This window comes from Miscanthus floridulus, chromosome 1 (assembly GCF_019320115.1).
Source record: "Miscanthus floridulus cultivar M001 chromosome 1, ASM1932011v1, whole genome shotgun sequence".
NCBI classification, from domain to species: domain Eukaryota; kingdom Viridiplantae; phylum Streptophyta; class Magnoliopsida; order Poales; family Poaceae; genus Miscanthus; species Miscanthus floridulus.
In genome coordinates this window covers 40827286-40840497 of record NC_089580.1, presented here as the reverse complement: position 1 = coordinate 40840497, position 13212 = coordinate 40827286, and the positions used below count along the sequence as shown (strand labels likewise).

The 13212-nt window shown below is 52.7% G+C and overlaps 2 protein-coding genes and 1 long non-coding RNA gene across 3 annotated transcripts; 1 reads left to right on the top strand and 2 right to left on the bottom strand.

Moving 5' to 3' along the window:
- Positions 1–134: 134 nt before the first annotated feature.
- LOC136480352 (uncharacterized) lies at positions 135–716 on the bottom strand. The gene is made up of 3 exons (XR_010764611.1): positions 504–716; positions 308–428; positions 135–240 (listed from the first exon to the last, which is right to left on the bottom strand). It is a non-coding gene; the product is annotated as an uncharacterized lncRNA (long non-coding RNA).
- A 424-nt stretch (positions 717–1140) lies between these two features.
- On the bottom strand, positions 1141–3040 carry LOC136455260 (uncharacterized). Its single transcript, XM_066455370.1, has 2 exons — positions 1498–3040; positions 1141–1148 (listed from the first exon to the last, which is right to left on the bottom strand). Exons 1-2 carry the CDS (start codon positions 3038–3040, stop codon positions 1141–1143), a joined length of 1551 nt encoding a protein of 516 aa, XP_066311467.1.
- Positions 3041–9850: 6810 nt separating this feature from the next.
- LOC136494309 (G-type lectin S-receptor-like serine/threonine-protein kinase At1g34300) lies at positions 9851–13120 on the top strand. The gene has a single exon (XM_066490507.1). The coding sequence runs from the start codon at positions 10191–10193 to the stop codon at positions 12744–12746; it is 2556 nt and encodes an 851-aa protein (XP_066346604.1). The 5' UTR covers positions 9851–10190; the 3' UTR covers positions 12747–13120.
- The last annotated feature ends 92 nt before the right edge of the window (positions 13121–13212 follow it).

Genomic DNA, 13212 nt, shown 5'->3' with positions numbered 1-13212 from the left:
TTTGTCACCATCAAATTCTAGTTGGTAGATCTCCTCAACTCTTCCATGGTAGTCGAGACCATCAGTGCCAGGCGTACAAACTCCGCTATTTGTGGTTTTTCGATTGGGCCGGGTTTCCTCGTATCTTGTTGTGTGGAAACGATAACCATTCACGTCATATCCGGTAAATGACTTCACCCTAGCTTGGTAGCCGTTCGCAACTTGTTTCAACTCATCACTCATGGACGAATCGGTCTGGGCCTGCAAGCTCAAACATGATAGATCGTTATATTCGAATATCGAATGTACAAGCTAAATTGGACATTACCTTTCGTTTAAACCAAGAAATGAAATCAGGCCTATCCGCTCCCGCGCCCCGCGATAGAAGGGTGTCTTGTTCCTGCAGGGTAGGATCCCTAGGTTCATGCCAGGATTCACGAACAAATTCCCTATTGGAGCGAGAATCAATAGGGTTGGACGTTGAATAGTAACGGCGTATTGAAACAAGATCATTGAGAACTTACTTGATGAAAGGTTGCACCTCAGTAAGGTTATTCAACACGTATAACATGATACTGCGCCACTCTTTATTTGTCAAGATCATAACGGTCGATCCACTTGCGCTACCGAGTTGTCCTTGGAAAAGGCCGAGGGTCGATTCATTTTCATCAGCATTGTAACGAGGGAGTGGATTTTGATTGCTAGGAAGGTTCGGCTTGTAGTACAGCGTTGTGAAGTTTGCCACCTCCTCCCGCGGGTATGCCTCTGCAACGGAAGCCTCAATTCTGGCTTTATTTGTACATTTCTTGCGAACAGTCTTTAGTCCTCTCTCGACTGGAAAGCACCAATAAAACTGCACAGGCCCCCCCAAACGTACTTCAGTGGGAAGGTGCACGATCAGATGCTGCATCGGCAAGAAAAAGCCGGGTGGGAAGATCTTTTCCAGCTTACAGACCAACACAGGTGCCACCTTTTCCAATTCCATAGCGATGTTCCGAGATATCTCCTTAGCACACAGCAGGCGAAAGAAATAGCTCAACTCTGCCAACACTTTCCAGACATGCTCAGGGACGTAGCCTCGGACCATTGCAAGGAGAAGTCGCTCAATCCATATATGGTAGTCATGACTCTTCATCCCGTTGACTCGCAAAGTGCCTAAGTTCACTCCCCTGCTCAGATTAGCGGCATAGCCATCTGGGAACATCAAGTTCTTGATCCATTGAAGTACTTCCCTCCTGGCATCTATTTTCAAGACAAAATCCACCTTAGGCTTTTTCCACTTCTTGTTTCGACCACTAGGAGGTTGCATCTCTTGTTTTTTCCTATCGCACAACGTCGCCAGGTCCACTCTAGCCTTAACATTGTCCTTAGATTTCTCTGTATTCATGAGAGTTGCCCAAAGTGCCTCGGCGATATTCTTTTCGGTGTGCATTACATCAATGTTATGTGGCAGAAGAAGGTCATCGAAATAGGGGAGCCTGGTCAAGCCGGACTTATGAGTCCACATATGTTCCTCACCATAACCCACAAAACCACCTCCTTCGTTGGGCACGAGAGCATCTATCTGAGCATGAACCTCGACACCACTCCTGATGTGGGGTTTAGGGTCTGTCACTGCAACACCTTTTGTAAAGTTCTTGATGTCTTGTCTGAATGGATGTTCAGAAGAGAGGAATTGACGATGCTTGTCGAACGACAAATACTTGCCACCCTTTTTCAACCAAATAAACCTCACAGCTTTCTTGCATAGTGGGCACGGGAACTTCCCGTGAACACACCAGGCGCAGAATAACCCATACGCCAGGAAATCATGCAGAGAATAGTGATACCAAACGTACATTTTGAAGCTTGACCTTGTAGCTCGGTCGTATGTCCATACCCCTCCCCAAGCTTTTATCAATTCGTCAATCACAGGCTCCATGAACACTCCCATATTACTTCCTGGGTGTCCAGGAATTATCAACGACAAAAATATGTTCTGTCGTTGGAAGGCGATGCCAGGGGGGAGGTTGAGAGGGATAGTGAACACAGGCCAACATGTGTATGGGGAAGACATCAATCCATAAGGATTGAATCCATCTGTTGCGAAGGCGACACGTACATTCCGAGCCTCAGCTGCTTTCTCAGGATGTCGATCATTAAAGTACTGCCATGCTTCAGCATCGGATGGATGAACCATCTTGTCCGGATTGTACCGCTTGCCATTCTTGTGCCATGTCATCTGTTTCGCAGTTTCCTCGGTCATGAAAAGTCGTTGGATCCTCGCTATGAAAGGAAGGTGACGTAAGACTCTCGCGGGGATCGTAAGCTGCACCTTTTGGCCATCACCAGATACTACCTCCAGGTATCTGGAGGATCCACACTTCGGACAGTACTTTGCATGCTCGTGTTCTTTCCAAAATAGGACACACCCTTTTGGACAACAATGTATCTTATCATATGGCATCTTGAGCGCACGAAGGAGTTTTTCTGACTCGTACAAGTTGGAGGGCAGAATGTGGTTCTTCGGTAGCATGGTGCCAAACACAGTCAACATCTTATCGAAGCCTTCTCGACTCAGGTTGAACTCGGCCTTCAGCCCCATCACACGCCCAATGGCATCCAGCTGAGAAATATTTGTATGCTCGTGAAGGGGTTTAGACGCCGAGTCCAACATTTTGTAGAAGGCTTCTACGTTTGCCTCCATCTCCTCCTTGTCACGTCCTTCAGCGAACTGAGCTTGGTGAGCGTCATCTATCATGTCTGCTACCCCAGCATCATCATCAAAAGGCTCGAGACGTGGTCTCACCACCTCCTCTCTGATACGATCGGCTTCACCATGGTAGATCCACCGGTGGTAGCCCGGCGTATAACCATGGTACACAAGATGTTTACCCATGGTCTGCTTGTCCACCCTTCTCCTGTTGTCACAGTGGCTGCACGGACACCAAACTAGAGAATGCCCTTTAGCTACACCCTCGCCAAATGCATGTTTCAAGAAGTCATCTGTCCTCTTCACCCAATCCACGTCGTAATCGTTTCGACTTCTTCGCCCCGTGTACATCCACTGACGGTCCTCCATCCTTTGACAAATACATCACCGAGTAACGTAACCATCAACTGCACCTAGCCGGTGTTCCTACTGTCTAATAGGTGAGGATAGATCCTAATCCCACCCGCGTATGCGTAGATGAGGTCAGTTTCCATGCTCTGCTCCTATCCGAGATAGAATTTCGGTAGCACCTCTCCGATGTTCTCCCAATACACGTCCTGCAAAGAAGTTTGTGTATTCGGAGAACAATGGGGAGGTGCTGCCGAAATTCTGGCTCGGATCGGAGCGGAGCATGGAAACTGACCTCATCTACGCATACGCGGGCTGTCAAAAAAACGTGGACAATCCGAAACAGATACGGTCAGATACACACAGTGATCTGCATGCCTCCAACCGTATCTCTTTCGGACGGGAGACGCCTAACTGGTTTACGTAGTCTACGACAAAGATACGGGAGACGCCTAACTCTGAAGCTCCTTTGACGTCCTCTGCTCTGCAAAAAAAAGGGTATAAGTTAAAAATTTCGGTAGAACCTCCCCTGTACGGAGAGGTTTCCAAAACCTGCAAAAAAAATCGGCTCGATGGCCAACACCCACATTCACGGCACAAAGGCCGACACATCAACAATGGGAGGCACGAAGGCCATCCACATCAAAAAACGGCGCGATGGCCGACAACCCATGGTTTTACCTTCTACTCGACCGAGGGACGGGGAAGTGAAGGTGACGGCAAGGTCGTCCAGACGAGGCCGTTATCCAGAACCACCTGCATTGCATGCCCAAGTAATTGCTTCAAAACATGACCCGCTTAGACAGTGAATAAAACAAGTGCAACTGCAGAAAAGTACTGAACCAGTAAATCCTAAATTTTCCGGGCTGTAAGTAAGCACATTACACTTTTCTCTTCCTATAGGAGTTAATTCCATTCATACTTAATAGCGAGCATAAATGTTGTTATTCAGATTTTGCTAAGCTTTGTAGTAGAATCATTTCAAACGTCCCTTTACGGATCAGTTATGCAGAAATAATCATCAGTTCACTAGCAACAAAGACTAATCCATGCAAAAGCAATACAATGATGCGCAATAACAATATTTCAAGGTTTCAGGTCAAGATTGCGAAATCAAGGTGACTTTGTAAAGAAGAGACTGGGGAGGGAGCAGAGGCACCGAACCTTCCGGGCGACGACGGCGGAGGACGCGGCCGGGGCGGCGGCGGGCCGTGGGTAGGCGACGGGGCGAGACGACAGGAGAGGAGGAAACGGGGGGCGACGGGGGAGGGGCGGCGGCGGCCTGCGCGGCGGCGGCGGCCGAGCGCGCGGCGGCGGCCGCGCGGCGGCCGAGCGCGCCGTGGCGTGCGCGGCGGCGGCCTGCGCGGCGGCGGCGGGCGAGCGTGCGGCGGCCTGCGCGGCGGCGGCGGCGGCGGGCGAGTGGCGGCTCGGGCGGGCGCGGCTTGGGATAAGGCCGCCCGCCCGGCCGTTCCCTTTTTTATATGGGGTCCCCTCTTTGCCGAGGGCCTAGATCCAGAGCCCTCGGCAAAGATTTTTTTATTTTTTTTATTTAATTTCTTTGCCGAGGGCCAACATCCAAGGCCCTCGGCAAAGATGTTTTCTTTTTATTTCCGCCGGCGCCATCCCGTTCAAAATATTTGCCGAGGGCCTGTACAACGGGCCCTCGGCAAAGAGTTTTATTTTTTTATTTCCAAATTCTTTGCCGAGGGCCTAACGCCGAGCCCTCGGCAAAGGCTGACGGCCGGTGCCGCCGTCACGCTCGGCCGAGGTCGCCGAGAGGCGGTACTGTGCCGAGGGCCCGGCCCTCGGCAAAGGTGGGCCTTTGCCGTGGGCCGTTGATTGCCGAGGGTCCGGCCCTCGGCGAACGAGCCGTTGCCGAGGGCTAAGCTTCGCCGAGGGCGGCCCTCGGCAAAGAAAGGATTTGCCGAGTGCCCGAAATCAGGCCTTCGGCAAAGTCTTTTGCCCTCGGCAATGTTGCTGTTTCCAGTAGTGTTTGTGATTATCTGTTCAAAATCCACGGGCTCTAAAAAAAGCAAGTTTCTTGCACAGTTGCAGTTTCTTGCACGGTTGAAGTGTTGCAGATAAAAAAGCATAAATTTCGTACCACCCCTAGCCCATGCGACAAATTGTTTTTTTAGGGGAATGCGACAAATTGTTGAACGGTGAGGCGAGGCTAGCGCCCGGACGTCTGGCCCTAGGCCCGCGTCCAGACGTAGCTCCCCACACCCCGCGCCTCCTCCATACCGCACAACCCACCCGCTTGGATTCCGCGCCACATGACCCGCCTTCTTGGATTTCGCGCCGCGCGAACAACTCGCCCCACCCACACGTCGCCCAGACCCCAACACGGGTCCACGCCGCTCGAACATCAACAACATCGAGAAGAGGAAGATACACTGATACGAGACAGCAGGAGGCGAGGAGGAAGATGCAACACCCGATCTACTTTTGAAACGTCCAAATGAAACATTTGCAACATACATTTGAAATAGTTAAAACACCTGCAACATATGTCTGAAACACTTGTAAAAACTCCTAAAAACGCTTGAAAATCCATTGCAAAATATATACAACATCCAGGTAAAAACACATGTAATATATGTGTGAAAACACATGCAATATCCAGTTAAACACATTTGCAACGTACGTCTGAAAAAAAAACAGATGAAACTTTTAAAATAGACGCTTGCAATATATCTGTACAACCATTGCAACATATATGCAATATTCCGATCTACTTTTGCAACATCCACGTGAAACAAATGCGACATGCAGATAAAACATTTGAAACACGTGAAACATACGCTTGCTACATGCGCTTTCAGCGCAATGTCAACTTGCTACTTTGACGAATGGAGGCTCATCGTCGTGGAGCTCAACGCCCACGCGGAGGTCGGTGACGGCACATGGAGCTCGCCGGTGTGCCAGCAGAGTGGCGAGCATTGTGCGCCCCTGGCCGAGCACCTACGTGAGGCCGCGACACCCCTGGACGAGCATCTATGCGAGCACCCCTGGTGAGCACCTGCTCGCGCGGCCTAGGCTAGCACCCCGGCGACGGGTGGAGGACGCGGGCGCGTGGCAGGCTAGGGCGGCTGCGTCGTCTTCGGCATCCACGGCGTCCGCCGAGAATGGGCAGTTCCGTGCGCGTGGATAGAGATAGAGCGATAGACTGGAGCACGGGGCTTTTCTTGACGTTTCTGGAGTCCGGAGCGGTGGAATTCTTTTTGATGGAGGCAGGGGTATTAGATGGGTAGAGAGATTTTTTTTAAAAGGAGGGAGCGGACGGCCCGACAGCCGAGTAGGAAGCCACGTGTATCCATCCGGACGTCCTGACGAGAGTATTATGGATTGTCAAACGGTGCGGTGCGCTGAGCACTAACTTTCTGGCCCGTTTCTCTCATGCCGACACACGGCCTAGTTTTCTAAGGCATAACTGGGCCGTTTAAAGAAGATGGCCTAGCCTCCTGAAAGGCATTGGGCCTCTTGTGGGCTGTACCACTGGATTACACTTGTATTTTTTATAAGAAGCACTTGTATTAAAATTAAGAACATATTACACTCAGATGGGAGAAAGGCTCCCAAGAAGCACTTGTATTAAAATTAAGAAGCACTGGGCCTCTTTTAAGAAGCACTTGTATTAAAGGCATTGGGCCTCTTTTATTTTTTTTTATAAGAAGCACTTGTATTAAAATTAAGAACAGAATACACTTAGAAGGGAGAAAGGCTCCCAAGAAGACTGTAAGAGGATAGAGCTAAACGAACAGGAAGGAACATGCGTCTGATTAGAAGCAAGACTGTGAGCAGTTACATTGTCGACTCTATTTATTTTGAGCACTTGATAACTCTTCATTTATTTTTTTTATATCCAATGCTCCAATCCTGAGAACACCGGACGTTTTTTTTTCTAAAATATAAAAGGGGAGAAAGGAATTTTATTTGACGGAAAAAATAACACTTTTATATTAGATGAAAAAATAACACAAAGACCCCACTATTTCAACGGTCGTCCACCCTTCCTTTACTTTTCTTCCTCGATCGGTTCTTCTTGCCTTCGGCCGTGCCTCGTGGTTTTTTCTTCTATAATCTATATATACGCGGGAGTCGAATTCGTTGACGCCTGTAATGCAAGGGGTCTCGGCACGGGCTCTCGTGGGTACAAACAAGTACAGTTCAAATGACGATGGCAAAAGTTTTCTTCTTCTTCTTCTTCTTCTTTGCACGACTAGGGAGATTCATTCATCAAATAGTTCCTGGATTACAATCTGCGATCATCAGGTTCTCAATGCAAGTCGGGCTAACATGTGACCAACCGGACTGTCATCACCTGTGACCGGCTTTGCCAATGTATGAGCTACTCTATTACATTTTGGATTAATGGAAGAAAATTTAAAAGCTTGAAAGCACAAGCTCAAATCCCGGACCTCCCGCAGGACCGAAACCACAGCCGATCTCTGATTGATACCTTCGTTCCACAGGCGCATCAGGCCTTTCAATCGGTCTCCAACCAGACCTTCTGAACACCTGCAAGCTGCGCCAAGGCCAGGCCATCCCGGCAAGCAAGTGCCTCCATGGTGAGTGCGATGCATTTCATCCAACCCTCAGGCGGTCGGTTCCAGCGCACCTCATTTCTCCTGCCGTGGCTGCTGTTTGGGATTGTGAAAGCTGCCATAGATCAAAACTTTTCTTCTTGAACAACCACGTGATAATACGTATTTATGAGCGACAATTATTTCAGCCATTGTACCTTCGAGAAAAGAGAGAGAGAGAGAAAGAAGAATCAAGCACTAGCTTAAAATGGTCGTGCCCTGTTCGCTAGTTCTTATTGATCCAGTTTTTTCGGTGACAATCCATACGCAATCAATAACGAGTTGATCATTCTGATTTATCAACCTAAAGATTCAGGGCTCTTTTGGTGCCGCTCTGGCATCGGCGAGGAATTGGAGTCGCACCGAACGATCGAGCAGTAAGAACGCTTCTGGGGAGTACAAAGGGGTTAGAACCGTTTTTATGGTATAATATAATGGTGTACAATGGCGGAGCCGCGTTATTGGTGCTTTTGCTATATTTAGCTCTGTGCTTCAGCATCGTGGGGGTCGATGCGGTGCCAAACACACCCTTACTAACCTAGTCATAGTTTGTGTACGTGCATACGTACGTGTGTAGGTATATTAGGGCTTGTTTAGTACGGCTCCGGCTCCTTGCTACAGTACACAAAGGAGTCTAAAAAAATAGTGATTTTGAAAAGACAGATAGAGAAGCTTGAGTCGAAACCGCCCGGAGCTCTGCCACACAAAGCATAAAACTAGCATATGAAGACATGTGCCTTTAAATTGTTAAGTATTAAAAGTATATATATATATATATATATATTTATTTATTTATTTATATTTATATTTATATACAGCAATGTAACCTGCCAATAAATCTAAGGCTTTTACAATTTTTTAGAATAAATTAACTAGAGAGACTAAAGTCTCTCATATCCCTCACTAAAACCAGTCATGGTAACTTTGTGAATTTGTGAGATTAATTTGCGTGGGTGAATTTGAACGGCGGTACAGCAACTGCTACGTGCGAATGTCAAACTTTGTGGCTGTAAAATAAATGGTTACAAAAAAGGAAGGAAGAACTAATAAAATTTGTGAAGTTTTCCGACATCCATCCTAGGGTAGTCCCAATGCAAAAAAAAAAAACATGTGTAGTTTCCATAGTCTAGCACGCCCGCTCGGTGGCCGATCGCGGGGAAGACGAAAACAGAGGCCGTGTCGGCGCCCTCTCTGCTTCCTGCTCAATGCCGGCCGCCGCGTAAGAACCCTGGCGAGCTCCCTCTCCCGTCCACCTCCGCCCCAGGCGGCCACACCCTCCCCTTCTACAGCCCGCACCGCACCTCCCCGCAAGAGAGCGCGTGGAGGATTTTGCGGAGGCTTCGCGCCTCGCGCGCGACGAATTTGCGCGACGACAGCGGGGCAGTGGATCCGGATGGAGGCCGTTGGAAACTACTAGTTTCTCCCCAACGCGGTGCGACTAGTTTCTTCGCGTCTCGGTGCTAGCGAAGACGCGGTTCCGTGAAGTAGAAATCGTCTCTCTGTTTTTACTCTCTCCATTAATTTCTTTGCCACATCAGCAAAAGGCTAAGCAACCATGATAATTAATAAAGATAGAAACTATCGTAAATACACCGTTGAGACCGCCCTACTACACGCTGGCCCATCAATCCGTCGGGTCTGTGATTATGATCACAATTAATTAACGTCAGGGTATCGTATGAACCCAACTGTTGTTGCCCATATTGCAAAAGGACAGTCAACCTAGAAGGAGAAAACAATAGCGGTACCGAATGCTGAGCTCCTAATAATCTGTGGAGAGAGAGAAAAAAAAAAGGAAAACACAAGGAAGGCATCAGATGAGGATGAGCGTCTATCTATTTTCTAAGCCGCCCATGTTGACCTTGACTCACCCACCAAGCAGGCCACCACACCACACAACCAGCCGAGCCTAGAACCGGTCAAGGCCCACCACCAAGGCACCATCCCATCATCAGGGGCCGTCGATACCTGCCTTGGACGGTGGCGATTGCTCCATTCATGATACGCCTCCGGCACTGCCATCGCCGTGCTGCTACCGTAAAACGCTGCATCATCTGCCACCTGGTCCTGAGCAGAGCGTACAGAGCATCATCTGCGAAGTGGAAAGTCGTCTCCTGTGGTCGAAACACAGCAGCTGGAAGCGTGGTGGCTTAATGGACTGTCAACAAGGAACGGGAGGTTTGATTTCACATTTTGACCCGACAATAATGCCGTTCCTCTGTTGTTTCCACGGGAGTATGAGGAGGAGGCGGGCAGTGTGCGTCACTAGCGCTCTAAACGCTTGACATTTTCCAAGGCCTCAGTTCTAGCATAACTTGCTTCGTTCTGCCTCTCCCGGTCCCGGTCTCCTCTACTGTTCTACCAGCCCGGTCAGTCCAACTCCCTCCCTCCCACCTCCTTCCTCCTCTCGATCCCTCCCCCTCTTGCCAAGACCAGATCCACGCGCCCGATTGCGAAACAACCTTACCAATTGCAGAGGACAAGAGAAGACGCCATGGCACATGTGACTAGCTGCCTCTCCGTCTGCCATCGGCCATCTCCATCCGAGAAAAGAAAGGATTAAACGAATCAGAGGAGCCGGAAAGATGCGGCCTTTGCGGCGAAGCTCCGGGCACTACGCGGCCCTCGGCTGCTTCCTCTTCTTCCTCCTCCTCCCGCTGCTGTCCCGCGGCGCGGACATGCCGGTGGGGTCGACCCTGTCGCCGAGCAACTCGGCGACGTGGACGTCGCCCAACAACACCTTCTCGCTCGGCTTCACGGCGTCCGCGTCCTCCCCGTCGCTCTTCGTCGCCGCGATCTCCTACGCGGGCGGCGTGCACGTCTGGTCCGCGGGCGGCGGCGCCGCCGTTGACTCGGGGGGCTCGCTCCGCCTCTCGTCCAACGGCGACCTCCAGCTCGTCAACGGCTCCGGGGCCGTGCTCTGGTCGTCCAACACGGGGGGCCAGAACGTGTCCGCCGCGGCCGTCCAGGAGAGCGGCAACCTCGTGCTCAAGGACTCCCGCGGCGCCACGCTGTGGCAGTCGTTCGACCACCCCACGGACACGGTGGTGATGTCGCAGAACTTCACCTCCGGGATGAACCTCACCTCGGGCTCCTACGTCTTCTCCGTCGACAAGGCCACGGGCAACCTCACGCTCCGGTGGACCAGCGCCGCCACCACCGTCACCTACTTCAACAAGGGGTACAACACCTCCTTCACGGGGAACAGGACGCTGAGCTCGCCCACGCTCACGATGCAGACCAACGGCATCGTCTCCCTCACCGACGGCACCCTCACCTCCCCCGTCGTCGTCGCTTACAGCAGCAACTACGGCGAGAGCGGCGACATGATGCGGTTCGTGCGCCTCGACGAGGACGGCAACTTCCGCGCCTACAGCGCCGCCCGGGGCAGCAACGCCGCCACGGAGCAGTGGTCGGCGGTGGCGGACCAGTGCCAGGTGTTCGGCTACTGCGGCAACATGGGCGTGTGCAGCTACAACGGCACGGCGCCCGTGTGCGGGTGCCCGTCGCAGAACTTCCAGCTCACCGACCCTTCCAAGCCGCGCGGCGGGTGCACGCGCAAGGTCGACCTCAACAGCTGCCCCGGCAATTCCACCATGCTCCAGCTCGACAACACGCAGTTCCTCACCTACCCGCCGGAGATCACCACGGAGCAGTTCTTCGTCGGGATCACCGCTTGCCGCCTCAACTGCCTCTCGGGAAGCTCCTGCGTCGCGTCCACCGCGCTCTCCGACGGCTCGGGCCTCTGCTTCCTCAAGGTCTCCAACTTCGTGAGCGGCTACCAGTCGGCCGCGCTGCCCAGCACGTCCTTCGTCAAGGTCTGCTACCCGCCGCTGCCCAACCCGGTCCCGGGCAGCACCGCGGGCGGGAACTCGCGCGGCGGCCCCGGCGTCCGCGCCTGGGTCGTGGCGGTCGTGGTCCTGGGCGTGGTGTCCGGTCTGGTGCTCTGCGAGTGGGCGCTGTGGTGGTTCTTCTGCCGGCACAGCCCCAAGTACGGGCCGGCGTCGGCGCAGTACGCGCTGCTGGAGTACGCGTCGGGCGCGCCCGTGCAGTTCTCGTACCGCGAGCTGCAGCGGTCCACCAAGGGGTTCAAGGAGAAGCTGGGCGCGGGGGGGTTCGGCGCCGTGTACCGCGGCGTGCTGGCGAACCGGACGGTGGTGGCGGTGAAGCAGCTGGAGGGGATCGAGCAGGGGGAGAAGCAGTTCCGGATGGAGGTGGCCACCATCAGCAGCACGCACCACCTGAACCTGGTCCGCCTCATCGGCTTCTGCTCCGAGGGCCGGCACCGGCTGCTGGTGTACGAGTTCATGAAGAACGGCTCGCTGGACGCGTTCCTCTTCGGTGACGGGAAGATGCCGTGGCCGACGCGGTTCGCCGTGGCCGTGGGCACGGCGCGGGGCATCACGTACCTGCACGAGGAGTGCCGCGACTGCATCGTGCACTGCGACATCAAGCCCGAGAACATCCTCCTGGACGATCACTTCAACGCCAAGGTCTCCGACTTCGGGCTGGCCAAGCTGGTGAACCCCAAGGACCACCGCCACCGCACGCTCACCAGCGTGCGCGGCACCAGGGGCTACCTGGCGCCGGAGTGGCTGGCCAACCTGCCCATCACGGCCAAGTCCGACGTGTACAGCTACGGGATGGTGCTGCTGGAGACCGTCAGCGGCCGCCGCAACTTCGACGTGTCGGAGGAGACCGGGCGGAAGAAGTTCTCGGTGTGGGCGTACGAGGAGTACGAGAGGGGAAACCTCGCCGGCATCCTCGACAGGAGGCTCCCCGCGGAGGACCTCGACATGGCGCAGGTGGAACGCGCGCTGCAGGTGAGCTTCTGGTGCATCCAGGAGCAGCAGGCGCAGCGCCCGTCCATGGGGAAGGTGGTGCAGATGCTGGAAGGGGTCATGGAGCTGGAGAGGCCGCCGCCCCCGAAGTCGTCCGACAGTTTCCTGAGCACCACCACGGCCACCAGCGGCGTCAGCTCCAGCATGGTCTCGACGGTCGTCTCGTCGGGGCCCCCGGTCGCGCCCGCGCCATCGCCCAACCTGGAGCATGAGATGGCGCTGGGACGATCCGAGTCGGCCAGGAACCGTGAGCGGGTGTCGCGGCAGCTGCTGTCGCCGCAGCCGTACATGACGATGTAAGGCGCGTCTGCGTCATCCTCATCCATCCATGGCAGAGATCATCATCCCGCGAAATGGGTAGCAAAGCAAAGTGAAGGCGCTGAGCTGAAACACGCAGGCAGGCAGAATGCCCGCTTCTGTCATCCAGTCCTAGGAAGAGGAAAGTGTACAGATTTGTAGAGCGATTAGGGAAATGATGATGATTTGCTGAATTTGCTCTAAGCTCTGGCCTCTGGCTGGGGAACCTTGGTGGAACAAACTGGTAGTGTGGCTTCCATATGACAATACTATTGTAATTGTAAGCATCAAATTCAGATCGAGCTTGATATTGAGCACTGCAATTTGTACAAAATAACCGGCATATTTTAGTATGGACTTCAGGTTTGTTTCTAAAACGGATGCAGTAGGTTTTTTTTTCTTTTTTTCGCTCGTCAAGGGAAGTTCGGAGCAGCTCACACAGGCAAATAGATTGCATCATAAATAAATT